General features: G+C 40.0%; 2 protein-coding genes across 2 annotated transcripts in view; both read left to right on the forward strand.

Moving 5' to 3' along the window:
- The first annotated feature begins 445 nt into the window (after positions 1-445).
- ccnf (cyclin F) lies at positions 446-11386 on the forward strand. The gene is made up of 17 exons (XM_046416212.1): positions 446-724; positions 1549-1703; positions 1875-1981; positions 2081-2148; positions 2297-2493; positions 3029-3082; positions 3427-3531; positions 3759-3836; positions 4328-4482; positions 4630-4794; positions 5047-5170; positions 5277-5457; positions 5615-5702; positions 7830-7929; positions 8075-8208; positions 8908-9086; positions 9387-11386. The coding sequence occupies exons 1-17, from the start codon at positions 712-714 to the stop codon at positions 9827-9829; spliced, it is 2346 nt and encodes a 781-aa protein (XP_046272168.1). The 5' UTR covers positions 446-711; the 3' UTR covers positions 9830-11386.
- Positions 11387-12604: 1218 nt separating this feature from the next.
- The window catches only part of abca3b (ATP-binding cassette, sub-family A (ABC1), member 3b), a 29610-nt gene continuing 14960 nt past the window's right edge, over positions 12605-27254 (forward strand). Inside the window, exons 1-10 of the mRNA XM_046414114.1 lie at positions 12605-12925; positions 13946-14044; positions 16854-17100; positions 19919-20046; positions 21608-21773; positions 22547-22806; positions 22890-23006; positions 24080-24200; positions 26281-26454; positions 26604-26785. Coding sequence (XP_046270070.1) covers positions 13991-14044; positions 16854-17100; positions 19919-20046; positions 21608-21773; positions 22547-22806; positions 22890-23006; positions 24080-24200; positions 26281-26454; positions 26604-26785 — 1449 coding nt within the window. The 5' untranslated portion in view covers positions 12605-12925; positions 13946-13990. The remainder of the gene's footprint in view (positions 12926-13945; positions 14045-16853; positions 17101-19918; positions 20047-21607; positions 21774-22546; positions 22807-22889; positions 23007-24079; positions 24201-26280; positions 26455-26603; positions 26786-27254) is intronic.

Genomic DNA, 27254 nt, shown 5'->3' on the forward strand with positions numbered 1-27254 from the left:
AGGGCAGACACAGGACAGATCACTTGTAACTAGATTTGTAGCACACGAATCTAGTTCGCGGTTAGCAACTTCTCTGTTGTATGGAACTGATCAGGTACTGGCATTACAATTAATCTACTCCGGAGTTGACCGTGCGCCTGTCCCTTTAAACACGGTACCTTTAAACTGCATTTTTTTGCTTAACTACATTTCCCACAATCTACGGTAAATCTACGGTCTTCATAATCAGGTCAGCCAATCATATACATGATTTGGCGAGCGCGTACTTCGAAAAGGCGTTACGTTGTCCAATGATGTTCTAGTAGTTTACAGTTTATAAAATTTGGCCAATCAGCGCGACCATTCTTCAGGTTGACCAATCAAAGGGCTACTATGTAACAGATGGGCGTGACTATACCTGGCCAATCATGTTGAAAGGGGAGTTTAAACCGTGTGCGCGGGCGGTCCTAGAGTAGCTTTGGGGCGGGTCCAACAAGTGAGGACGCGTGCTTGAATTTGAATCCAGGCGAGAACTAACAACTTATTAAGATATTAGTCAGCTATTATACCACATCAGAGGCTGTGTACCGTATTGTAACACGGTGTTTCTTAGTTTCCGGTGAAATAATCTGTACATTTGAGTGTGTAACATTAGCTAGTCTCGCTGTAACGTTTAAATCGCTGCCCAGTGTAGGAGCTACAGGCATCGCTTTTTGAGGAGAGATCACTGCAATGAAAGCGGGCGGTAAGTAACTTTAATCAACTTTAACAAGCTGTTCCTACCTAAAATAGAAATAAATCCTAATGTACGGCGGCTGTTTGTGGACGAGTGTTAAATTCTCGTAATCTGAATTTAGTAAATACTGGTAGCTGCACTACCACCCAGTCAACGCAAACGTTAACTGTGGTAACCACGGAGGTCAAATTAACGTTACTGTAGTTTTAAACGAGTTTATGTTAGCAGCAATTGTTTAAACTTTCCTCGCCCCGGCATTACACCGGTTTGTGGCATTTAAAAATTAATGTGATGTCAAACTTGGCGAAACACCGTGACTTACGTTAGTTGTATTTGAACCTCAGGAGGGAAATTTGGGCGCTCACTTGGTTTGACTGCTCCCCGGTCAGATGCTCATTTCGCTGTGCATAGATACTGTTAATGCTCACAGCGTTTGATTATATGACGCTGTATGCTTTTTTAAAGCACTTTTTATGTAACCCCGTTTCAGCGAATTTAAACGTTTTTCACGTTCAGACGCCTGTGTTTGACCATACCACATAGAGATGCCTTACGTTGGGCGTTTTGAATGTGGAACCATAACCTTCATCTTAGTGTGCCTGACTACCAGCCAACATATTAGCCTTCCTGCTTCAAATGAAGTGCAAATATTTGTCTGACATTAATGTGAGAATTAGTATGTGTGCCTTGCACTATGATGTGAAGTGATTTGTGTGTGTTTATCCCTCAGATGTGTTTACCCCTGTGCTCCGTATAAGAATAATGCAACAGAAAGGGGATCTTCTTGTCCAAATGTGTGAATTGCCTAACTTGTAACTACTTTTTCTTTACAGTGGTCCACTGCCGATGTTCAAAATGCTACTCGGTTCCGACACGGAAGCGGGTCCGTAAACGCACTCCAGCTCTTACCTTGCTGTCTCTACCTGAGGAGGTCCTCCTCTGTGTGTTCCAGTGCCTCTCTGCTGAGGACTTGCTGTCTGTCAGAGCTGTGAGTAATCATACTTTACACACTGCTGACACTGCTACATGACCTCTGGCATGTATGTGCCATGTCATCCCCATATTTGTTCTGCCTCAGGCATCTTGTGACCATCTGATTTGATGGGTAAGGCCAGATGTCTCCTTTGTTAGGGACTAATTGTTGGGACTTCTTTTACAGGTTCACTCCCAACTGCGGGACATTGTTGACAACCACTCTAGTGTTTGGGCCAGGGTCAGTTTCAGGGACACCTGGCCATCCCCCAACAGTTTATGGCTGTTTGAAAGGTACAGCTACTTATGTTTAAAAAAACAACAACAAAAACTCACAAATGTGCTCTTTTTCTTCTGTGTGAGTCTTTACATAAACCATCTCTCTTATTTCAGAGCTGCAGAGAAAGGGAACTTTGAAGCTGCTGTGAAGCTAGGGATTGCTTATTTGTACAATGAAGGACGTAAGTTCAACTCCACAACAATACATCTCATACATTACAAGAACTGCTCTTAAGTAAAGGTCAAATGGAATTGGGAGAAATAAATCACCCTTGATGATTTCTACAAGTGATTACAGCTCTTCTCTTGTGCCTCGTTTCTCTCCACCAGCCTTGTTGAGTGATGAGGGCCGGGCTGATGTATGTGGTCGCAAGGCCTCCCACTTTTTCAGCCTGGCAGAGAGTCTGCGTGCTGCTGCGGCGAATCCCTTCATCTGGGTGTTCATCCGTCCACCGTGGTCGCCATCTGGCAGCTGCTGCAAGGCCGTGGTGTTCGAACACCTCAAGGCAGAGTGTGACAGCAATGTGGTGGGTTTTGCTGCTGCCATTTTAAAGACCAGGCAAATGTGCTTCCTTTTTAATCATCCTCAACGGAAGAACGTTCTGCAGTCATTTTTAGCTGTAATAAGCACTAATAATGTTCTTAAATCTTTACTACTACTACTACTACTTGATGCAAATTTCAGGTCCATTGCACTTTAACCTAAATGCTTTTGGAAATGTAGGCAAATCCCTACTTTCTTCTGACTATTTAAATCAGATTCTGATGTAGTGCAAAAGTAAATTTCTTCTTCTTTTTTTTATTTTTACTTTGTGGTTGGTCTGGAAATCCTGTTTTCAGCTTCAGTGCTTTTTGTCATGACAGCACCTAGAAGCTTCAAACAAGGCAGAGTCAAACCGTGCATGGCTTAAATTAACCAATTTTTTACATTGCATTGACAACTACATGGATAAATTCAAAGGGGGGGGGACTTCTGAGCAGAATACAGAGAGTTTATAAGGAAGATGATACTAAAATATTTCATGTGTTCATTAATTTATTTTTTTCTTTCCTCCCTTGCAGGAGAAGAGAGGGCCTTTGTTGTACTGTTTGGCAAGAGTTTTGCAGCTGTTTGACGTAAGTGTGAGGCTCAATCTGACTATCAGGGTGTGGCCTATATTTTTATTAGCCTCTAATCAAAGTGTATAGCTATCTGATTGGTCATTAACGGCGCAGATGGTTACCAGCTGTTGCCTTGCTGCCCCTCTTATTCACAGCGCTGGTGTGCTTTGTTATTTAATGTTGTGACAAATGATACCTTTCCTTTCCTTCACGCCACTTACACAGAATCATAACACACAAGCATTTTCGTGTAGTTGAGACTATGATTGTTTTGCTGGCGTCCAGGAACATAACGTTTTCTCAGTTTGCTCAGCGGGATTTGTCACTCACACCTGGAACCCTTTTTTACTTTATTTCAGGACGACGAAAAACGCTCCGACGCCATATCCATGCTGGAGCAGTCGTCGCAGGCAGGGTGTCTACAGAGCTCCTACCTGCTGTGGGAGCACAACCGGAAGGCAGCTGTGAGTCTGAATCTCTCATTCGGTTTTCTGATCAGAATTGTTCTTTGATGCTTCGTGCGCTCAGGCAAACTTCGTTCGTAGGTGTAGCACATACACGCAGATTGATTTTTGTAATCGTAGTAATATTAAGTAACAGTAATTTAGAAATTAAATGTTTGAGAATTTCATGTAGAATATATATATAAGAATATTTTTGCTCATAATTTTGTTTTGTATTCGAATTTCAGATGGCAGATCCAGGCAGGTACCTCCAGTGTGTCCGGACCCTCAGGGACTACGCCGGCAAAGGATGCTGGGAGGCACAGGTGTGTGATTAAAGGCAGAAAATTGTCATTATATTGATGCAACAGTTCAAGAGTGTTCTTGAGCATTTTCAGTCTTGGCCTCATTTGTCAGTCAACGGCTTTCTTCTCCTTCTGTCATTCACTCTTCTAATACAAAAGAAGTGAAGGGTCTGTCTTCTGATCTGTCATGTTTTGTTTCATTTCTCATTTCCCACTCCTCCATTTGTCCAGTTTTGGAACTTGCTGAAGTATTTTCATGTAGTGTCAAGAGGCCTTGACAGTTGTTGGCTTACAGTGTTTTTTCTTTTGTTGGTTGCCTTGAAAAGCTTTGCCCAAGTGGCACCATTGAATCACAAAATTCTGACTCGCAAGCCCTGTAATTACAGCAGCAAACTATTGCAACGCTCAACCTTATTGTTGTCTTTTTAGCGTGACCCAATTCAACAAGCTGTCAAGTAATTTTAAACCATTCTGAAACTGTTAATTAACATGTTGTCTTTTCTTTCCTCCAGCTCTCCCTGGCCAAAGTGTGCAGTAGTGGGAATCCGCTGGGTTTGGAGTCCAAAGCCTGCTCTGACTTGGTGTCTCAGCTCTTCAGTTCCTCTAACCCAGCATCACGACACTGCACTCAGGGCATCCTCAGACGAGGCATTAAGGACACCATGAGGTAGACAGGAACAGAAACTCCTCCATGATAATATTGATTGCAGTCTGTTGGTCATTCCTTTTTGATAACTCACTGTGTTTTGATCTGCTTGAAGCTTCCTTTAATGGCATTATTAAAGAGCAGGTACGTCCCTTTCTGCCTCTGCAGGTACATCCTGGTGGACTGGCTTGTGGAGGTGACCACCATGAAGGATTTCTCCAGCCTGACGCTGCATGTGACAGTGGGCTGTGTGGACCGCTACCTGGCACTGCGGTCAGTCCCCAAGGCTCGTCTCCAGTTACTGGGAATCGCCTGCATGGTGATTTGTACACGGTGAGGAGGCACACATGAATACTCCCTGAAATGTGTGTATGTGTTGTTGAAATGTTTCTCCCGACTGAGCGAGAAACCAGCTTGAAGGTTGGAGGATTTTTAAGTTCTTTGAAGAATTTGAAGAGATGTTATTGTTGGTTTTGATGGGAAAACTAACTAATGAGGTGTCGACTTGAAAAACACAAAACGGTTATAGTTTAAAATTCTTTCTTGTTGAACTTTTAGGACAATGTTTGTTTCTTTTCTTTACAGCTACATTAGTAAAGAAATCCTGACCATACGCGAAGCTGTCTGGCTCACAGACAACACGTACAAATATGAAGACCTAGTTCGAATGATGGGAGAGGTTGTATCTGTGCTGGAGGGAAAGATCAGGGTGAGTACAACAGCTGTTCCTCTTGAGTAATATAAAATGTGTAAGTGCCAATGAATGTTTTTTTTTTTTTTTTTTTTTTAATTACTGAATGTGTTGATCCCCTCAGAGCCCCACGCTGCTGGACTACGGGGAGGTGCTGCTTTCTCTGCTCCCTCTGGAGAGGCGGACCACTCACCTGTTCAGCTACATCTGTGAGCTGTCGCTGCTCTACTCTGCTCTCGCCACACCACCAACTGCCAAACTGGCCTGTGCTGCACTACTGCTTGCACGAGCACTACATCACTATGGTAGGAACACTTGCTCATACACACACACACTCAACATGGCCTGTTGGAAAAGATGAAACAAGTCACCCTTTTTTAAACTTGGCATGTGATGCAAATAATCTTTTCAAACAAACAGTTGAGTTGAGTGTTAACTTTATGTTTATGTCCTCCTGTGCAGCCCCCCTTTGGCCCAGCCAGTTAGTCGACTACACAGGCTTCTCCAAGCAAGACCTGGTCTCCCTTTCTGTGCTGCTCTATGTCAAGTGGTAAGCTTTTCGGTGTATTTTCTGACTGGACTCATAGCCAAGCAATTCATTTTTCTCCCCTTCCTCCAGCAGTTTCACCTAATCTGTCATGTCATATTCAGAAATGAGATCTTTTTGAAACCAAACAGTTGTGGGGGAGTTCAAAGTTTGTTTTTTTCCAGTTTGCATTTGGCTCACCAAGAGATGGTTTTATTTGGAGGTTTTAAAAATGGTGGTTGATGGTGCTGCAATGGCTCACGTGCTCTTCCTCTTGTGCTCGCTCCTTGGATCTAAATAAAATTCCTCAAAACTGAGTTCTAACAACTATGATGATTCTCAATCTTGCAGTGGGGATGCAACAAAAAGGGGTGATATTAGAAATGTGAAAAGGTTCCTCAGGTCTGAAACGCTGTTGAGCATTTACATAACAGCGCAGACTCATACCTTTTCTCTTCCATTAGTTAAGCTCAAGTGAAGTCATCAGCCTTGATTGAATGAATTTTATTAAGAATCACACTCATGACCTTCAAAGTGGGAGAACCAGCATAAAGATTATATCTCATCTTGAAAGGCACCTCGCCTCTTGTGACCTCAGCAGGGTAAATCTTACTCTGTGATGAATGTAATCAGTTTGAAAAATAGTTTTTGAAGTGGTCATATGTCTAAGGAAAAATTCCAGACGTTAGATCCTTTGGAACAGGTGTATTTTGTTTAGTACTTGCCCTCCTGTAGCTATGCTTTTGATCAGCGAGGTCAACAAGTGAAATAGTTCTGATTGGCACATTATGTTTCTCAGCTGGTTACTTGCAGGCAGTGGAGCTCCTGCTAAATCTTAGCATTGAAAAGCTCCCATATTTGTTCATTTTCTAAAGACAGGCAAGTGGTCGATTTTCTCCAAGTGCGTGAGACCAAACACCATTGGAGCTTATGGATTTGCACTGTTTCTTTAGTGAATTATAGGTTCATTGTCCTCATTGTGAGGACATTTATCTTCTGAAGTGAAGTTGTGTGTTGAAGTGGTTTTAAAAAAAGACATTTGCACTAATATTATCCACTTGAAAGCCAGTTGTTATTTTTGAAATAGGAAAGTTGTTTGATTTCTGTATATAGTTTATTTTCCCTCACAGCAGGTCAATACAGATGATGGTGAACTCGATGCATTGATAAAATAACTGAACAAGTTTCTGATAAATAAAGGTGTTTTGAGTACATTTAAAGCAAAGCCTTTAAACAGTCCAAAGGGAACTCGCAGCCCCTCATGAAAGATTACGTGTGATGTTTCAAGGGCGGTGAGCAGTTCAAGCAAAGAGTAATTTTTACCTTCTCAGATTGTTTAATTTGTATATTTTTAAAGAGAAGAGGTCAGACCAAATTCCAGCATTTAAAAAGATAAAAGGAATAAATACAATTTGCAAAACGTAAACGGAATTTATTAGTTTTTGTTCTTCCTCTTTAAATTGGTGATCAGATTGAAACCCTGTGTGGTGTCCTGATTTGGAAAAGGCACTTTTCTTTTACGAAAGTATCCGCTTTGGCTACAGCCCAAGAAAAACAACATAACAAATGTCACCGGACTTGTCATTTATTCAGTCATTAATTTACTATGCAGCTTTTCAAAGCCTGTATTTTGGGAAACATGGATGGAAAACATGTCACAGTCCATTTTCTGATTTGTTACTGTACATGGGGACCTACTGCTTCTTCCATGAAAACGGATAACAACAATTGATTGGTGATGCATCTGGCTGTTGTCAACATGCTCATATAGCTACTTCAATTAGATCCAAGATTGTTTATAATGTCTGGTGACCAAGAAAATGGATGGCCATCAGGAGATTAAAGCAAATATGAAGCCCAGAGAGCACTGCAGAGTCATAAAAGACTGTGGGAGGTTGTTGGGCTGTTGATCTGGGGGGGGTGTTTATGTGTGTGTGTTTGTAACCATCGGTGAATCACAAGCTGAGTCACAGAGACTTGTCTCATGATGACTCACTTTGATAGGTGAGCACCGCATGGACAAACTGTAATTCTCAAATGGACAAATAACGAGATTTGTCCCCAAGAGCCGATTATAGAGATGCAGCAAGTAAAGTGGATCAAGCTCAGTCATTTTTCTCGTCTCTGTTTCCCCTCTCTGCCTCCCCTCAGTTTCAGCCAAGATGTTCCCAAAGATTACAGGCATGTGTCTCTTACTGGTGTTAAACAACGGTTTGAAGATGATACCTACCAGCAGATCGGCAAAGAAAAGGTACATGATTTTTCTTTTCTTTTTTTTTTTTTTTTATTGCAGCTATGGGAAAAATCTTCTTGACTTTTTAAAAACAAAAACCATTTCTAAATTGTAGCACCGCATGTCTCTAATTGGTCTGATATTATCTCATGGCCTCCACAAGGTGATGGACTTTAAAGAGCTGTGTCAGATCCTGGAGATTCCTGAGGTGGAGCCTCAGATGGAGCCTCCCAGTCCCACTGGTCAACCAGCAGACATCCACACTTTCCTTGCGTCTCCATCCAGCACTAACAAGAGGTAAACCGGTTGACAGCAGAAAAGTTCCCCTGTTAAAACACACTACGACTGTTCGATTTTGTCTTAAATGTAGACATTGAAATATAAACCGCATATGATGCAAATAAATATTGAACGGTGGATAACAGGGATACAACCATAGCATTTATTTATTGAGGAGATAACTTACTGGTTTGCAGTGCATGGATTTTGCGTACTGCACAGCATGGAGGTCGTAGTTGTGTTTACTGCTCACTGAACCCAGCACAAACAGTCAAATAATTTTTAAAACATTGTGTTGTTAGACTGTTAGCCCAGAAAAAGATACTATCAACGCTACTATGTATCACCATATTACTATAATCAAAATCTGAAAGAGGAAAACGATATTTTTATCATATTCACATACTGTAGTTCCCAACTTTGCAGTACATATTGCAGTGTAGATAAATTCAATAGAATCTTAGTATTTAAGACACGTGTGACAGGACTTGACAGACGTGCAAAGTGCTCAATTATGAGAAACAACTCACAAAGTGATGGCAAAACAACAAGTGCCCCCACCTCTCTTCTTGTTCATTTAGCAGTTTTTGTCATTCTCCTGTCCTCTGTGACAAACGGACGTGGGAACCGTCTTGTCCAGAAGGTGTTTGTTAGTGCCATCTGTGAGATGCTCTAGTGGCTTGCCATAACAACACTGCTTGTCCACTTTCTCCCAAGGAGACGTGATGACTCCATGCAGTCCCACAGAGCGAGCTTTGTGGCCACACCCACCGCAGAGCTGTCCAATCAGGAGGAAGCGTTGCTGGGCGACATCCTGGACTGGAGCCTGGACACTTCCTGTTCTGGTTATGAGGGCGACCGAGAGGAGGAGAGCGAGGGAGAGAAAGACGGCGATTGTGAGTGTTGGGAAAGGGACTGGGCATATTTATTCGAAGGTGTCCTTCCCTCAAGTGTATATAAATGAGCTAATAACTATACAGAGGAGAGTAATGCATGAGTCACTCTTTCATTAGGACATTATGTGACTAGAGATGACTCAGCAGCTGCAATGTCCAGCATAATGAACCGGCACATACATTTAGGCCCACAACATTATGCAGACTTACTGTCATGGACAAACGGGGATGGATGATTGTAGTTGTACAGAGTGTGGGGGTCTGCAGGTTTTGTGACACCTGTTCTTTTTCTTTCAATAGCTTCTATGATATCCTTAAAACTGGACTCGGTGACAGAAGACAAAAGACTGGAGCACTGCAGAGCCATGTCCAGTGATGAAGACAGCTTCTGTGAAGCAGAAAGTGAGGTGAGCAAGAATCACCTTGGCGGGGAACCTCTTTCCGTCTCTTCAGGATACTCCTCTGTGCAGAGTGCTAGCCCCTCATCTACATGCTCCTCCTCTTCCCCCTCCCTCCTCATGCCTTGCACATTCAAGACTTTTACCACGTCCCTCGGCACAGCCTCGGCCAGTGCTCAGCCAGGCTTCCGCCTTTTGGTGCCCATGCAGAGGCCTCGCAGCACCTCCAGCAAACAAGTAAAGAGGAAGAACTCGGCAGCTCATAGCGGAGGCGAAATGGAAAGAGAAAAAGAGGAAGGCGAAGGAGATGAGCATATTGTCAATGCAGGGTTCTTGAGCTTATAGGCAGTGGTGGTTCGACAGGCCTCAGACTGTCCATAGACCACCTACTCATGTATTGTCCTCCAGCACTTTGTTCGCCGCTGTTCCTCACTCCTGTCAGTCTGCACTGGTCCATCAATTGCCAAAAGATCAAGAGACATTGCGTTGAAGTGCAAGTGTGGTAAACTAAATATATAAAAATGAATTACCTAGAAGCTTATCTTTGTATTATGTCACATTTCACTCACATGTTTTCAGGCGTGGCACAAAACATACCTCCCATTTTTTTTAAAAAAAAGATGCTCAGTCAGCTCTGAAACCACTGGAACATGACTTGACTTTCCTCAGGACCCTGGTACAACTCCTGTTGTTTTACAGCCTTCTACAACAGCCTCTCTCAAATGATGTTAGGTAGTTGTAGAAAAAAAATGAAACCTTGTGGACTTTTTTTTTTTTTTTTGGAAGAAAAACAATAGTTTTCATTGTTAAGATCATATCTTGGAAAAGCCTTAAACATAGCTGTCATGTTACTGTGATTGTGTTGCTTATTATAGTTTCTGATACGCACTGTCCATACAAGAATCTGTCTTGTATTTGGTGAATGTCATCGATGGGGTGAATGCTGTCATCTAGCTGAAATGTCTGCATTTTAAGCCTAAAAAATATGATTGTATGAATTCCTCTTGTTCAGTTTTGTCCTTAGTTCTGTGTGTGTTTGCCAAAGGTACTGTGGCCGTGTCATTTGTATTTTCAAGGGCATGTATTTCAAGAGAAACAGCTGTGAAATGAGTCTTTTAGTAGTCTGAATCTTCGAATCTTCTTCTGAATCGTCTTGTACATTTACCGTACACCAGTTGTGCTGTTGATAATATTGTATAAGACTGACAGCACGCTGATCCCATCAGGAACAGCAGACAGTTGTTAAGATGTTGACTGTTGAGATATTTACACACTATATGTTCAGTAATGCGTGCTGATAATGTAACGAGTCACCAGCTGGATGAGTGTTGTACGAACCCGAGCTCATCATCTGGATGTTTCGCGTTGCGCAGTCATTAGCTAGTCCGCTCAAATACAATGAGGCATCTACTGCAGCATGCTCAGAAAGTGTACTTTACTCCCCATTTCCTCCCATCTTAAGTAGGTTTAGCACTTTTATCATCCTAGAAGGAGAACAATTCAGTGAAATCAAACCTTTTTCACGCTTGAACAATCAGTGCTAAAATATTTATGACTGGATTTGCTTTGCCTTCTTAGAACAAAAGGGAAGTTCAGACACTAAAGGAAAATTATTACTTGACGGGGTTTTGAAAGTACTCTGTGCTTCATTCAGTACACAATGTTAAATTGTTACTTCAGACTGGTTATCTCCTGTGTTTTTATAAATGTACATAGTACCATATGTATAAATGAGGAAAGACAGAAAATGTCACTACTTGAAATTGTTTTTGCTCATTCCAAAAAAGTCAGTTTTCTTTGTGAAACCTGTTTTTCTGCAGTACAGTGTTTTCCCAACAGACCCGTGATGTGAATATGTATGTATTTTTGTATCAGTTTTCAATAAAACAAGCCATCGTACAAGTTTTCTTTCATGCTTTTGCCACCATGCCGATAATTTTTAGGAGATTTACTTAACATTTATTGTTCCCTGATCACTTTCAACAGGACAGACTTATAACAAGAATCCTTTTTTTTTTTTCCTGTATGCTTTTCCCAAACAAGCAGTTTGTCATGATCTTAATGAGAATGATAAACAACTTCATAAGGAAAAATATGTTTTCTAGAAAAAAGAAATTAAAAGGGCTTGTGCGTTTGGGTTTAGAAATTAAAAAAGTTTAAATTGAGTTCAATAAACTCAACAGCTCAGCAAACCAGAAGCAACAGACTTTTATTTCTGTGGTTAGGGCTTTGAATTAGCATTTAGACTGTCGCATTGGGAAATAAAAGGGTAATCCTTTATTTTCCACACCATAACTGTATTCTGGTTTTACCCATGCAGAAAATAGGGTCAAGATTGTGAGACAGTTACTTAGAGTTTAGTGAGTTTTGTTGAATTTGCTAAAGGTAAAGTCTTGTGGAATAGTGTACCACTGTGGGCCTGTCCTCTATATTTTTTCTTGGAATTTAAGAAAATTATCAACCTGGGAGTTTATATTTTACAGTTTTAGGTTTATTCTAATATTTTTCCAACAGAACTCATTATTTATATGAACCTGATATTAAAAGAGAATCACACTAATTTTACACATGAATTTCAGCTTACACGTCATGATGGCCAGCGAGAAAGTTTATTTAAGTCTGGGAAACTGAATTACAGACTTCGTATTTAAAACAGAAAACCTCTTTTACAAACTGGAGGTGTTGTAGCGTGAAGCCATTTTGAAACTTGAAGGCCCCCCCCTGCTTATTGAAAGTGTACACCTTCAATCAGAAACCTTAACATGAAAAAAAGAAGCATTTTTTTCCTGGACAAGTGAGCCTACATCTTTTGAGCTAAAGGCATACCATGCATAGAGAATTTGTGATTCAGTTTGGAGGTTGAAAAACTGAATTGGCAATATTGATTCTAACTAATTTATTAAGGAAAAAAAAGGTGAATATTGTTGAGAGGAAAAAATAAAAGACCACCTCAGAGGGGCAATGTCTACTGTTAGCACTATACGTTGGAATAATGGGTGAATACGTAAAAAAAAAATACAGAAACATGACTCAGAGCACGTTAATAATGATATAACTATTGCTAATTCAGTATTTCCATGTAGCCATAAAGCCCAGCTGTTGAGATCACGTGACACGCTGCTCCACTGAGGTCACGTGAGGTGTTTTGTTGACGGTTCTCGCTGCGTTTTGCACGATGAATTCACGGTTTTATCAAGCAGCTGGTGCAATGTCATCGCCGCGCTAGAAGGCAGCAAGCTGGAGGGGAAAAACCTGGACCGTCTGACGTCCCTAACGTCACTAAAGCTAGTCGAGCCTCGATAGTGTCGGTGAAGGAAGAAGCCCCGCAGTGATGGTATTGTTATCCGTTTAAGACAAAAAAGGAGGAATTGCTTTCACCTCCACCAGGAAGAGGGATCACAGCTCGTGAAGTTTATGTGCCGAGGCCAGCTCTAATTTGAGGTAATTTGACACGTTAATATCATAAAATCACGTTAAGTTACGTAGAAGGAAACATTTAATGATTAATGGTGTGTCAAGTTAAATAATGTCGGTGATTCAGCATATCGTACTTTGGAAATACCAGTAGCTTTATCCCTCAGTTCCATTATTAGTATTCACCAGGAACCTTTGGGATTGACGAGCAGGTCTATTGTCCAATCAGGAAGTCCCGAGGGATGCGTTGGACCAATCAGAAATTACCCAGGCTTTTTACAGTTCTTAAGGCTTGCGTACGTTTATTGTTCACCAGAATTTACTAATAGAGAAATGGTCGTTGTAAGCTTGACGCACATGATCTTCCACGAATAATAGAATCATCGACCCCTGATATATCATGAAGAGTATGTAGCTAATTATATGAATGAGACTATAGTGTGAAATTCAGACCAGTCCCAGCTTGACCAGCTCTTTTGCCAGGCTGTGAAATTGGATTTCAGTGAGGCAAACGTGCCTGCTGTAGCTCTAGTTATATGACTATATTTTCAAATGTGACTGTCAGTACAAGAAAAAGTTCCAGTTCTTCTGGACTGGGAGTTAATTACCTGTTATCTTGTAGTTCTTTTTGACTGGTGCAGAGTGTGGATGTCTAAAGCTGTTTTTTTGTGTTTTGCACATTTTCCTGTTTTTTTTTTCCTAACTGAACATATTTCCAGGATGCCACCACTCCTTTCATTTTCTAGTACCATTTTGAATTGTTTCCCATATCTCTCGTGTGATCTTGTGACATTTCTTCACTTTGCGTAGTTTTTGGACAGACCTAAAAACTTCATGCTAATTGTGATAGCTCAATTTCACTTCTCATTTTGTTTTCTCGAACTACTGTTAAATTGAAACTGAGATCAGAAACCTTTGCAGCCGATGTGGCAGATTTGAAACAGTTTTGAAATAAGGGACAAAAGAACAACACCAAACATTAACAGGTCAGTTGTACATTGAGCTGAACCTCTACCTGAAACTTAAAATATCACTCTCGTTCTCCAGCCACCGAAGAAGGTTGACCGGACTGTGTCCTGTGTACCATCCAGAATGGCTATCATGCGACAATTTGGACTACTGGTGTGGAAAAACTATATTCAGCAGGTGAGTTGGAGGCAGATGAACCTGCAGTCACAGTGTATGTGTCCTAATTAGGTGCTGACATTGTTTACAACTGTGAATTGTCAGAGGTAGTCCTATTTACAAAGCCGAGGCCTGTATGACAGTTCTTGGCAAGTTATAGCCTCATGGGCATCATAAATACAGTAAACTGACCAACAGTTTCTTTTCTGCAACTTAAGATGTTAACCAGCCCCTTGGAAAGTGGTAGAACCCCAGTAATATACAGTATGCCTGTACTGTTGTTGTGTCAAAGGGTCTACTAGGCCACATGCTTTTCCAGGCCTTATATGGCTGTCTTGAGGGGAGAATCACTATTTGTACCTTTTGAGTTATTTTGTTGCTTTGTTTTTCATTGTTGTGACATGCACCGAAAAAACAGAAATCAGCTTTTATGTTATTGAAGTGTGTGTTCCTTGAAATAAGTAAATACACAGAATTAAAGAAATAAGTAAATGTAGTGGACAGGAAAAAAAACATTATGAGCAATTTATGTGTTCTGAAGATACACAAGCATATGCAAAATCTGTTTTTTTTTTTCAACTTTTTACATTGTTGATGAACATGTTCAGCAGGTTACACATATCTTATCACAAAATAAAATCTCCAAGAAAGGCATGGTGTCCTACAGCAGCAGTTCACTGGTGCTGTTGTGCAATGGAAATTCATGGAAAATCATATCTTGAAATTCGAGGTCTGTCTCCAGCTTACAGACGAAAGAATTTGTACACTAAACATTCCCAGTACATTGCTCTGAATGGCAGCTTGCATAGTTCTAATATCAGTTGATGGTTTCACAATATTGGAACATTTCAGAAATGGAATTTGCTATTTGCTGTATTGCATATGTGGTGTGATGTTGCTGCTCAAAACACTCTTTAGCCCCTCGCTGCTTCTCCAGCTATGATTGTCTGAGTAGACAAAGACTCCATTAGGGCCAAACAGGAAGAAATACATTGTGGTGTTGCTTTTCCATATTGGAGGCACAACGCATACACAGACTGCATGTTAATGACGTCATTTTGATGCATTACGACATTTAGCCTTCTGAAGCAAAGTTTGGACATTTTAACTCAGGCCCGTAATGTCCTGTAGTAAAAACAGCTACTGAAAAAGACCTTGTATTTCTGGGAGCTCTTGTTTCTTGTCTCCATGAACAACTAGCTGCATTTAGAATACTTAAGGTCGTGTTGACATATTTTCAGCTCAGCTACAGCAGATGTTGATGGCTGATGAGATTTTGGTTTGCTATATTCATGAATGTTATCATTGGGCTTGTTGCCTAACAAGAGCAAAATGAGCTATATTGTGAGTCACATAAAATATCTGTTTTGCTAAATACTAACCCTAATATAAGAGCCCTTTAAAGGAATCCTTAATCAAAGCAGTCATATCAAAGTAGTTGACTAGGTTAATGATTTCTAGGTTATAGCCCAGGTTTATACCGGTAATGCTCGAGACAATGACCCCACTGTTATTTTGTGCATCGTTCAGGTGTTGTATAAAGAGCACCACTCCCTGTATGGCCATTTACCGAATGCAGTCAAAAGCAACATGGTTGCTCTGGCTGTCCTGGATACTGCTTTAGCATATTGTATATTATATATTCACAGCAGTACCAACATAATTTTTAATTCGTGATGATGCCGATATTCCAGCATTGTGATGGAGAGACATTGTGCAGTGAGACACAGTAACAACAAGTGTGGCTTAAAGCAAAAGTTACATTGCTAACACCTTCACGGTGGAGTAGTTGGTTCCAAAAGGAGGAGAGACTTGAGTTGTGTGGAGAAATGGCTTGGTTAAACAGATAAGATGTCCAACAAACCATGTCAGTATGGAAGAAGTGCAAGAAAACTGTTGATAGAACAAACCTATTTCACCAGCTCCAGCAGAGAAGGAGCAGGTTGAGTACAAGGGGAGCTCAACAGCAATTGTGAGTTCTAAACCAAAAATATTCTTTGGTATTTTGTCATATTATCAAGAATAACCTCATTGCAGAGAAACCCTGAAATATTGTGATATTATTTTAGGCTCATATTTCCCAGCCCTATTAAGTGGTAGAGGCACAATTTGGTCAATACCCAGAAAGTATGAAGGATCTTCTCACATCACAGTATGAGATATGTTGTGTTTATTTATGCATGTTACTATGCATTAACACACACTTTAAAAACACGGACAAACACAGATGATGACTGTCCTCTGGTTATGTTGATTTCTACACATGATTATTTTGATTTAGTGCTGAAAATAATAAAATCTAATATTGGCGCCCCTCTGAGATTGACTTTAATGTCCTAAAACTGTCCAAGACACTTTGTGCTCCAATCACTCAGCAAGAGGAGGCCGTCACATAAGATTACTTTTTAAAAACCGTCTGTGAAATCCTCTAGTTTCAGTTGTGTGTTCTGTGAAGAGAAGAAATTGATCCCCAGATCCCATCATGACTAAAAATTGCTTGTTGTTAGCATTTTCCAAGCATGTAAAAAAAAATTTAAGTGGGGTTGTGTTTCCCTTTCAGTTCTGCAATGCTCTGAAATGCTTTTGCGCTCCGAAATGATTTTGTGTGTCCAAGGAGCTAGAAGTAAATTGATTATACATTTATCTCCTGTGGCTGAAATATGGAGACATTTAGTCATGTTCATGGAGATTTGGCTTTTTCTTTCAAACGCAGAATAATTAATTCATCTCAATACCTGTGCGCTTCCCTTATATTCCCTCAAACCCTGCATTTGTCTTTCACTCCTTTTTGTACCAATGCTCACTGTTTTTCTCTATTCCTGCTCTCCAGAAACGTCAAATCCTGGTGACTCTGGTGGAGATACTCCTGCCTCTGCTCTTCTCTGGCATCCTCATCGTGTTACGTCAGAAGGTGCCTTTTAAGGACTTCCCAAATGCCACCGTCTATGAGAGCTTTGCTGTCGACACACTACCCAAACATTTTTTACAAAGTTTGCAGCTGGCGTATGTGCCTGGTAACTCCAGTGTGGTGCGTCAGGTGGCAGAGGATGTGCGAGGCAGCCTGCTCCTCACCTCAGGTAGGTCGTAGTCAGGTGGGAAATGAAATAAAAATAATTTAATGCCACTCTCATGCCTGTCTGGCACATAGGAGTCTATGTTTAGCGGGCTGTTAGCATAACATAGTGCAAAGACTGGAAACAGGAGAACCCGCTAGCCTGGCTTCATTCAAAGGAATGAAAACGTTAGGGCATCTAAAGCTCACTAATTATCATGATATATTTTACTACTTGAATAACATTTTGTGGTTTTACACACGGGCTTATGTACTGAACCACCTCACCCTGATTTATTTATCAGACAGATATAGGAGTGGTATTAATCTTTGGCAAGAAAGTGAATCAGAATATTTCTCCAAAAGCCATTCTGTTCCTTTATTGTTGCCCTTCTCTGAATATAAACTTTCATAAAACATGTTTAAAATTCAGTGCACAGTTATTACAAAGAGACTCAGTGATCAGATAGGTATAATGAAGCAATAAATGGAAGTAGTGAAAAGTATTAAATACTTAATCGACTCTGCTATTATATGAGATAAAATATGAATTGATGCTCTAAAATTGTGGGTTCTGTTGCACCGAAGCCTAATGTTTACATCCCCAGTTTGAGCTTTTCTTTCCACCATTATGACCAGTGAAACAAATACCTTGCCCGTCACATTAATTGTAATTTGGAGCTGGGGATACTGGTTCCTCTAGAAACAGCCCTCAAGATAGCAAACAGACCACACCCTTCTCTCGTCTGTCTCTGTCAGCTGGGAGTTAAGGCTGCACTTCGTATCTTCTTAATTTACAGCTATTCCGATAACTTGCAGACAGTCAGACTGACAGCTGTGCAAACAGGGTGTTTGCATATTTGTTTTCACGCTGCCATAGAATCAGCGAGATGGATAAATAGCAGCAGTACGAGGCTGAAGGCAGAGATGCAGCAGCAGCAGGTGGAGACATCTGTGTAACTGCAGGTTGTGCTGTACGCAGCCGTGTGAGATCCCACCTCAACCATTAATTAATAATTTAGCAGGTCTCATCGTTCAGAGGGATAAGGTGGAGGCAAACGAGCAAGGCTGCATTTTAGTATGTCATGCACACAGAAGACCACCCAGATATGGCCTCAGTGTTCAGCCTGAGATAATGAATTCTGTTGCACAAATTAACAGCAGCTAAAAATCCCTGTGATATTTCAATTGTATTAGTGCATATTTAAACAAAACAAGCACTGATGAACTAGAACCAACTGCTGAAACTGCTTGTATATGTTTTATATGTGTATGTTTTACACGGAGGACGGTGAAATGGTTAGTTGTGAAATTAGAGTTCCCATATTGCGAAATCTGTTTTGTTGCTAAAATGTTCATATGACTTCTCATGTGAAGAACACCAGTTATGTTCAAGACCGCAGGAAACCTTTTTCATTTTTTCACTTTTATTTTGTTCTTAAATATAATGACATTCTCATCATAGTTGACTAGAGTTCAATGGAGGAGTCTGAAAATGACCACAGTTAGGGTTTGTATTTGAAAGGCTAAAGACATGATATGTAATATTTCCACATTAAAATCTAAAAATTACTGGACTTGTGTTATATATTTTGGTGAGTCGTGTACTTACGTTATCCCAAATTTCTCTGTTCGAATCCAGAGAAATGTGTAATTTTACTCAAGCTAATGTGTTTCATTTGGGCGCCTGTCACTGTAACACCCCGGAGAGGGTTGGAGACTGAGAAAGGGAGTCTGTAATCACGACTAAATGTAATGTGAATCAAACTTTAAAACATGACCTTGTCTGTGAACGTTTCTGCTTGAGTCGTGTCATCATGTAGATTTTCATCTACAATGGCATTTGTTTGACAATGAAGACAATGACTCCCATGATCCCATCTGCATTTATTATTTTTTACTAAACTGTGTATTTATTAAATAATCAACTGATCACTAATTATGTGAGTTAAGCCAGTGGTTCCCACAGTTCTGCAGCCGTTATCTTTCAGCTAATTATTTAAGCTGTTTAACCAATATTTTAAGTTAGCAGTTAGCCAGTTATTTTGAATGTTAAACCATTACTTATAGCAAATTATTTCAACTGTTTATCCATTCCTTTTTACAGACTATTAGAACCTTTTTATCTTTTGGTTGACTAAACATCCACTTTTTAATTTTAACATTTCAATATTTCAAATGGTTATTAATCAATTTATCGAAGTATTACACCTCATATTTATTACTTTTAGCTAAATATTTTAACTCACAGCTTGCCTCCGGGTATTCATTCCCGTCTGTGCCCTCTGCATGTCTCCATGTAAGTGTTTATTTTATGAGACTGACCCAGATTTAACCCTGGGAGTCATGTGTCTTATTGAGACCCTTTGCCAAAGTCAGTATATCTTCATGAATTGTGGATTAATGAAATTAAAAATGCAATTGAGAAATCCTTGGAGTGAAAAGAAAACCAAATCATTTTTTTTATTGTCCTGCTCGTTGTTTTCATTCAGTTTCAATTGGACAGCTTAGGTTGTTGGGCTGTCTATGATATTGTTGCTGTTATTACTTTTTTTGTGTGTTTCAGCTTTGTGTGTATCTCTTCCTTTTTGTGTGATCTAGCATATGTATCAAGAAACCACATATGTGGGAGCGTACGAAAGTACATGAATATTTGACCTGTTGTATTGATAATATTGGCCTTAGAATTCAGTATGCGATTCCAACTTCCAACTTCCTGCCTGTCAGCAAAAGCAGCGAACACCAAGGTCGAATAATGAGACAGGCATGAAAACAGACGTACGTGAGATGAATACCACACCACTATTAATGTGTTGTTGTTTGTCTCTATGTTTGTGTCCCAGTGCGGGGCTTTGAGACGGAGGAGCACTTTGAGGACTATGTGAGAAATGACCCTCTGTCAGGAAAGCTGCTGGCTGCAGTGGTGTTCAAGCACCCCTTCATCCATGATGATGAACCTTTGCCCTTAAAGGTAAAAGGCTGCATACACACACTGTTCCACACAGTAGCCATAGCGTGAGTAAGTAAATATATTTATGTTAAAACAAAGAGAAACAGAATTTATCAGACAGGTTTGAGATATGCATCATTGTTAGGTAGCTTTTTTTCCCCCATTGATCTCAGTGTAAGCAGGAACGCATACATTTAAAGTATGTGTTACTAGTCATACCAGTTCAGGCACTTTCTGCTTTCTGAAAACTTGTTTACCTTCACATTGAGCAGACGTTTTTAGGTCACCCTTTTTGTCACATGGCTTTTACAGCAAGGAAGTGTTACTTGTGATTAGTTTCAAAGTCTCTGTGGCTCCCACCACATTAGCACCATGTCATTCATTCAGTCAGTCCTTTTTGGTCATAACGGTTGTGAAGGTATAATAAATTGTCCATGTTGGATTCATAAAAAAGTAATTTATAAATAATGTCTGCTACCCTGTTTAATTGTTTGCTTTACTTTGTTTATTTCGGTATCAAGGCTCGATAGCGGTTTTAAAAATATCACTGTCGTACCAAGCTTTTCATGAACTCTTGCATAATCTCTTGCAACACTGGGCTGTCTATGAATGTTGAAAAACCCTGTTGTAAATGTATATGATTCTTTTGTTTAAAAGATACCAGGCCAGTGTCCTTTTTTACATGAGTTAACTGAAAGGACAACATTATATTTTAGGGCTGCAGGCATAGTTTGTTTGAGTATTTCAGTATTTTAATTCTACAGATTGTTCAAACAATTTATCGAGTAATAGGATAAGAGATACTTTTTCTTTCTTTCTTTATTTTTTTTTAAAAGTGAACAACTAATTATATATTAATTGCAGTGCAGAGTGTCAGCAGGTGTAGGGCAATTCTTACTGCTGGTAACTGGAAATTACTGTTTAGGTACTATTTTGAAGAGTAGCCATACACCTGGTGATCTTACTCAGCGGAATCAAACTAAAGTGAATGCACCTGCTGTATTGTATTGGCGCTTTTTATCCTCCAATTGCTATTTGCACCACTGGATATTTTGCCTTCTGGGATATTTTATGCCTCACAGTGAGTGATGTACTGTGTGTATGCGCCTACGTGTATGCACATTGAGATGATATTGTTTTTGTGGTATGTTAAATGCTAATGTTAATGTTACCGTGTGTCTGCTGTGATGCTGTAAGCTTTGCCGTTGTGCTATGGTGGTAGGCTGGTTTGATTTCACAACAAACACACTGTGCAGAGTTTTTCTTGTGCTTCAGATATAGATGCTCCCAGATTTGCCCGTCTCTCCTCTTTGCCCCACACTATTTTCTCTTTCTTCCTCCGTTTTTATCTGATGTATTTAATTTTAAAAAAATAAAGCGTACTGTAACTGTCATTCTCTGCATAGTTTAGGCTTATTTATTGCTTAGTTAATTTATTCACTCTGCAACAAAGCTGAGAGGCAGCGGCGCTGCATGATGGCAAGCTGATTAAGAGACTTGATGTGTGGGAAATGAACGCCTCTCTGCTTGGCTTTGCTCCAGTCTTTTAATTCCCATCCTCCTTTTGCACTCTCATTTACAGGTGAAATACCACCTGCGTTTCACATTCACCCCACGCAACGCCCCGCTGGATGAGAAGTCAGAGCTAAATCCCAACAGTGACCTGGACTGGCACACACACAGCCTCTATCCCCTCTTTCAAATGCCAGGGCCGCGGGAGCAGTACAACAAGGATGGGGGCACGCCTGGTGAGAAGTGCCATTTTTTTCTCTCTGACCCTTCTTCTCTCTGTTTGTCTTTATTCCTCTTGTGCCAAAAACAACCCATCTATTAAATATTCTTCATTAAACTTCAGATTTCTTGGAGGAGTCATTCAGATTAACATCAGTCCAGATACACTCTGGTTGTGATTGACAAAAAAGGCTTATATCTGTGGAGGAAGAGCCCTCTTTCTGCGCTGTGTTTCCATAGCAACCTTACACATCTTTGGTATGATCATCATTATCTAGTTTTGGCACACTGAGGATGCATTGCACCCTGACATCATTTATTGGGCATTTTGAAGTGTCAGGTACTATTCAGGAGGCATCAGATGTTATTAACTTCATTGTTATATTTGTCGCCTCTAGTTGTTCGATTTAGTAAATTTTAATAATGTGATGATGACGAATTGGGGAATAGATAAGATTCTGTTTTGCTGTCCCGCAGCGAGCCAAATCATTTTTCATCATGAAGTTCCAAAGTTGAGTCTAACTATCATCCTCACAGCATAATAGAACTAACAAGCTTTTAGAGTGACATGAATATGAATTTCCAACCTCCACATGCATAATAACTCACGACTGTGGCTCCACTTCTGTTCCTCAAGGCCTCTTATCCATTTTAATGTAAACTTTAGAAGTTAAAAGGACTTCATAAGTGCGTTTGTTCCATGAGTCATTTTTTTGGACTCAGATTAATGCTGACATAATGCCAGTATAACATATTTTCTTTAGTGTTAATATCTCTTTTCTTATTTAAGGTTATTTCCGAGAGGGATTCCTGGCTGTACAGCATGCAGTGGACCGAGCCATCATGCGGTCTTACAACAGAACTGCAGCTTTCTCTTTGCTGCGACAGATCAGAGTTGTCCTGTCACGGTTTCCTTATCCCGCTTTTATATATGACGTCTTCATCCTGGCCATTCAGAACCAACTACCCTTACTACTGGTGCTCAGCTTTACCTACACCTCCCTCAACATAGTACGAGCCGTGGTGCAGGAGAAGGAAAGGAAGCTCAAGGTGTGTTTGTGTGTCTCTATGTGGGCTCCAATAAAAATGGGCTATCTGATTCTTAATCTGCTCCTGTTTGTTTTGTATTTCAGGAGTACATGAGGATGATGGGTCTCAGCAACTGGCTCCACTGGAGCGCCTGGTTCCTCATGTTCTTCCTTTTCCTCTCCATTTCTATGTTTTTCGTCACTGTGCTCCTTTGTATTCGGGTGAGTTTGCTTTAAAAATAAAAAAATAGAAATAGAATCATGGTTACTTAAGCCACATTCCAGCCCACAGTGTCTACACTAGTGTTTAGTAGTGGTGGAATGTCACCCACATTTACAACATTTATTCAAGGACTGTACTTAAGTACATATTTGAGTTTTTTGTTTTTTTTCCCATGCCCCTCTTACTTAAAATACTTACTGTACTCCACCACATTTCTGAGGGTAGTATTGTGCTTTTACTTCATTTCATTTCTCTGAGAGCTTTGATTACTACTTTACAATTTTTTGCAAATAAAACAAACAAGAAGAGCTTATTAAATATGATCCTTTATTAGAAATTTAATTACCCAACAGTGTATACAGTACACCTAAAGTACACCTAAAATTATCTATGTTTTGATAAACATTTCGTGGTTCCATCTTCTTAAATTGCTTTTCCTTAATTAATTCTAACATTATTATTTGTTAATTTTATTTGGGTAATTATGATATCATTTATGCTACTTCCAGAATTTTTACAAACCAGCCATATGATTAATGAAGAAAATAATCAGCCAATTAATCCATAATGAAAACAATCATGAGTTGTAGTCCTATGGGGGACTACAACTCAACTATGCGGTTCAAAGCAAGACTTGTAATAGTATTTTCACAGTGTAGTACTTTTACTTCAGTAAAGGATCTGAATACTTCCTCCAACGGCTGGTGTTTAGTTGAAATATTTTTCGTATGTGTTTATCAAGCGTACAAATATGTAGCAAAGCTGTAGCTCTCCAAGCAGTACCACATAGAGTGTAACTTAACTAATAGGCCCTGAGAAGCAGTGCAGGAAATGAAGGAAATGAGAAAGAGCAATGTACCGTGCTGGCAAAATAATCAAAGAGGAAATACACTGTTGTAATACAATAAACACAGTGACTATGTATTTTTTTGCCAAACTGCATAGTCAATGAGCAGTAGTTGTGATTGTAGGCTTTAAGTGCAGGAGTTAATTTGGTTTAGATGTTATAAAAATGCTTCGGCGTGTCATAACTGAGCAATGGAGCTCTCTGTTTTATAACTGTTGTTTTTAGGTGAGCCCTAACGGTGCAGTGCTGACCCACAGTGACCCCACGCTGATCTTCGTCTTCCTGCTCGTCTTCACTGTGGCCACCATAAACTTCAGCTTCATGATCAGTACCTTCTTCTCCCGAGGTGTGTGTCTCTGCATGTGTCCACTCTGTCCTGGATGCTAATTATGTCTCTTTGTGATTGTCTGTCATTTCCTTCGCACTGCACTGTGTGGTTGGCTGGATGCCCATTAGAAGACAGTGTTTGTGACATTGTGTGTTCTCTCAGATGTGGGTCAGTTGTCTGCTGTTTGCTTTTCTCTGTCCTCTCATTTGGTCCAAAACATAAAAGTAGCAATAAAAAAACAGCAGCTTTAAAAACACATCTATGGGGAGAAGAGTTTTAAGTTGACAAGACAAAGAACAGATCAATGCAACTGTTGGCTGGTTGGAGTTGTATTGATCAACTATTAGAGTGTAAACATTTAAGTCACGCAATTACTGACACAGTAAATCTATTTCAGCTACTGCTGTTGTGTGTCGCATTTTCTTCTTAAAGAGAAATTTTGTTCACTTTAAAAAGCAGCGAGTTTCTTGGTTGAAATGGTTCAGGGCTCTTTCTGTCTTCAGCCACATGAAATTTAAGTGCCCTGTCCAGCCTGAAGAAAACTGGCAACAAAGAAAACTATTTAAACACCATCTCTCCTTTCTCATGTTCATCTTTTCTTTCCCTTTTTGCACTCTCACTCATTCAGAGCTTTTCATTCTAACCAGCATTCGTCTCCTTCCAACTTTCCCCAACAGAGCTGTTCAGGTTACAAGTTCTCATCCGCCTCGGTTTTATGCAGCCTCTTGCAAAGCAGTTGCACATAAGCACTTATTCATGCGTTGCCAGCCATGCTGTAGTTCATGTTGTAATCTTTTTTTTCTTCTTTTCTTCTTAAACCACAGTCATAAGAAACATTACCTTGATTATGATGGGTTGGGGTGAAGCGTTTTGTCCGCTGTAATTGAGTTGAAGAGAAACTTGAAAGTCTCAGTTTTGCGTTGAAATTCACTTTGCAATTACCATCTCGTATATCGAACTGAGTAATATAATCTGGTCTGTCACCTGCCCAGACTGTTTACATATTTTGCTTTGACATAACAAAGCAAGGTACATTGGATGCCATTTTTATAAATCTTTGTCCTGGTCTTCCTGTCTCCTTCCTGTCTTTTCTTTCAGCTTGGCCTGCTTGTGGTCCATGACTAACAGTCCATACTGTAATATAACAAAATTGCATCAATTGCTACTGAACCTACTGATAACATAAGATAAAGAGAGATTATCAACATGTTGTTTGACCTTTGACACTTAAATATAAACCTGTTAATACGCAGAGATAGAGAAGACACAGAGAAGATAGTAAGATAAGCTAATCAAAAAACAAAATGATGTAAAGGTTATAAATGTAATATTTCTAGTAAGTGTAATAAAATACATTAATTATAAGTTCAAGGGTTTTCCATATAAGTGAGAATTTGTAGACAGAAGTAGAAAGAGGCAGTGTGGGGCTTTTCCAGGAAGTAGGCCAAAGCAGGATCCTTCAGTGCTCGTATAGGCCATTTTTGAACAAAGACAGGCTTTTTTTCTATCCTGACTGTCTTTGTGAGAACAGCTGTCATGATACTTCTCCCCACCCACTCATGTACTTTTTAGGAATAGATAATGGCACTTAATCAATGCATTTTTCACACAAATGTCACATTGTCCTCCACAAGTGCTCTTTTGAGAGGTCTTGTCATGCTGCTCAGAAGTGGAGGCAAAAACAGCCCTGAAAGTCTTTCATTCGCCTCATCACCTCACAGTATTCAGCTTCCTTCCCCTATTTTTCGCCCCATCTCTTGATAGTCCTCATTTAGGCTTCATCTGAACAGCCCTCAGCAGTCTTGAAAATGGGTTTCACAGAAAATGCAGTTCTCTCCACAGAGCAGTTTACGTGTTAGCTTGCTTAGGTCTTACATACGCGTGCGTACAGTATGTGTGTGTGTGTGTGTGTTTTTGTCTGCGCTCGGCAGCGGTGTTCTGTAGCTGTGACAACCAACAGAGTGACAAAAGCTGTGATTACACGGCTCAAGTGACTGATTTCTCCTTGTCAACCCTCATATTATTTAAGATTAAGGCAGTTTCTCAATTGTTCAGCATTCCCTCAACCTCGCATTCTTTCTTTTCTGTCTAACATCAGCCAATGTGGCGGCAGCAGCGGGCGGCTTCATCTATTTCCTGACCTACTTGCCTTATTTGTTCCTGTGGCCACGCTACGACCTACTGAGCCATGCTCAGAAGGTGTCAGCCTGCCTCATCTCCAACGTGGCCATGGCCATGGGATCTCAGCTTATAGGAATGTTTGAAGGCAAAGGTGAGATTTGAGGTTATGGTGAAAGTGAATTTTATCAGCCACAGTCTACCAATTACCGAGCTGTCTGACTATATCAGGCAATTTCTCCGTTCCTTTCCTTGAATCAGAATTTTAATAAAATGTTTGTCTGGTATTGCTCCCCTCTGTAGGTTCAGGAATTCAGTGGTCAAACCTTTTTGACTCTGTGACGGTGGATGATGACTTCTCGATGGCCCAAGTGTTGAGCCTGCTGCTGTTTGACGCTGTGCTCTATGGGTTGGTGGCCTGGTATGTCGAGGCAGTGTTTCCTGGGGAGTATGGAGTGCCTCTACCATCTTACTTCTTTGTAATGGTAAGCGTCTCACACACACACAAATTAATTCACTGAGGATGTAAGTAAATGCAGTAAATACAGTAGTGGAATGTAAAAATGAACATACTGATGATTTTGTTCCGTGATGCTTGTTACATTTAAAATCGTAATTGTTGATTACTTGTATTATTTTGATATACCCATTAAACTGGTGAGGATGGATATTTTGGATATTTAACAAGGAAAACACTCACATTTTCTTAATTGTCATTGTCAGAGTTTGGGTTATAATGAAGAAAAGAGTTCTTACTGGTATTTATATTTCCCAAGGAAACTTGATGATCGAGTGGTGAATCTTTGGGGTTACTTTTCCGAGTCTGAAAAATATTTAGATAAAATTATTCCCCGGCCGTTTTGTACAAACGTTTGTGCAATTATTCGTAGTCTGGAAGTTTTAGTTAATAAATCAGAAAAATAAGAAGATGAGATGTGATACAATCATATAATC

Source organism: Scatophagus argus, chromosome 16 (assembly GCF_020382885.2).
Source record: "Scatophagus argus isolate fScaArg1 chromosome 16, fScaArg1.pri, whole genome shotgun sequence".
Lineage (NCBI taxonomy): Eukaryota > Metazoa > Chordata > Actinopteri > Scatophagidae > Scatophagus > Scatophagus argus.

Coding starts and splice junctions, on each gene's coding strand:
- ccnf (XM_046416212.1), top strand. Junction 3,083..3,426: donor GAGTTTTGCAGCTGTTTGAC/GTAAGTGTGAGG, acceptor ACTTTATTTCAG/GACGACGAAAAACGCTCCGA. Junction 7,930..8,074: donor AGCAGATCGGCAAAGAAAAG/GTACATGATTTT, acceptor GGCCTCCACAAG/GTGATGGACTTTAAAGAGCT.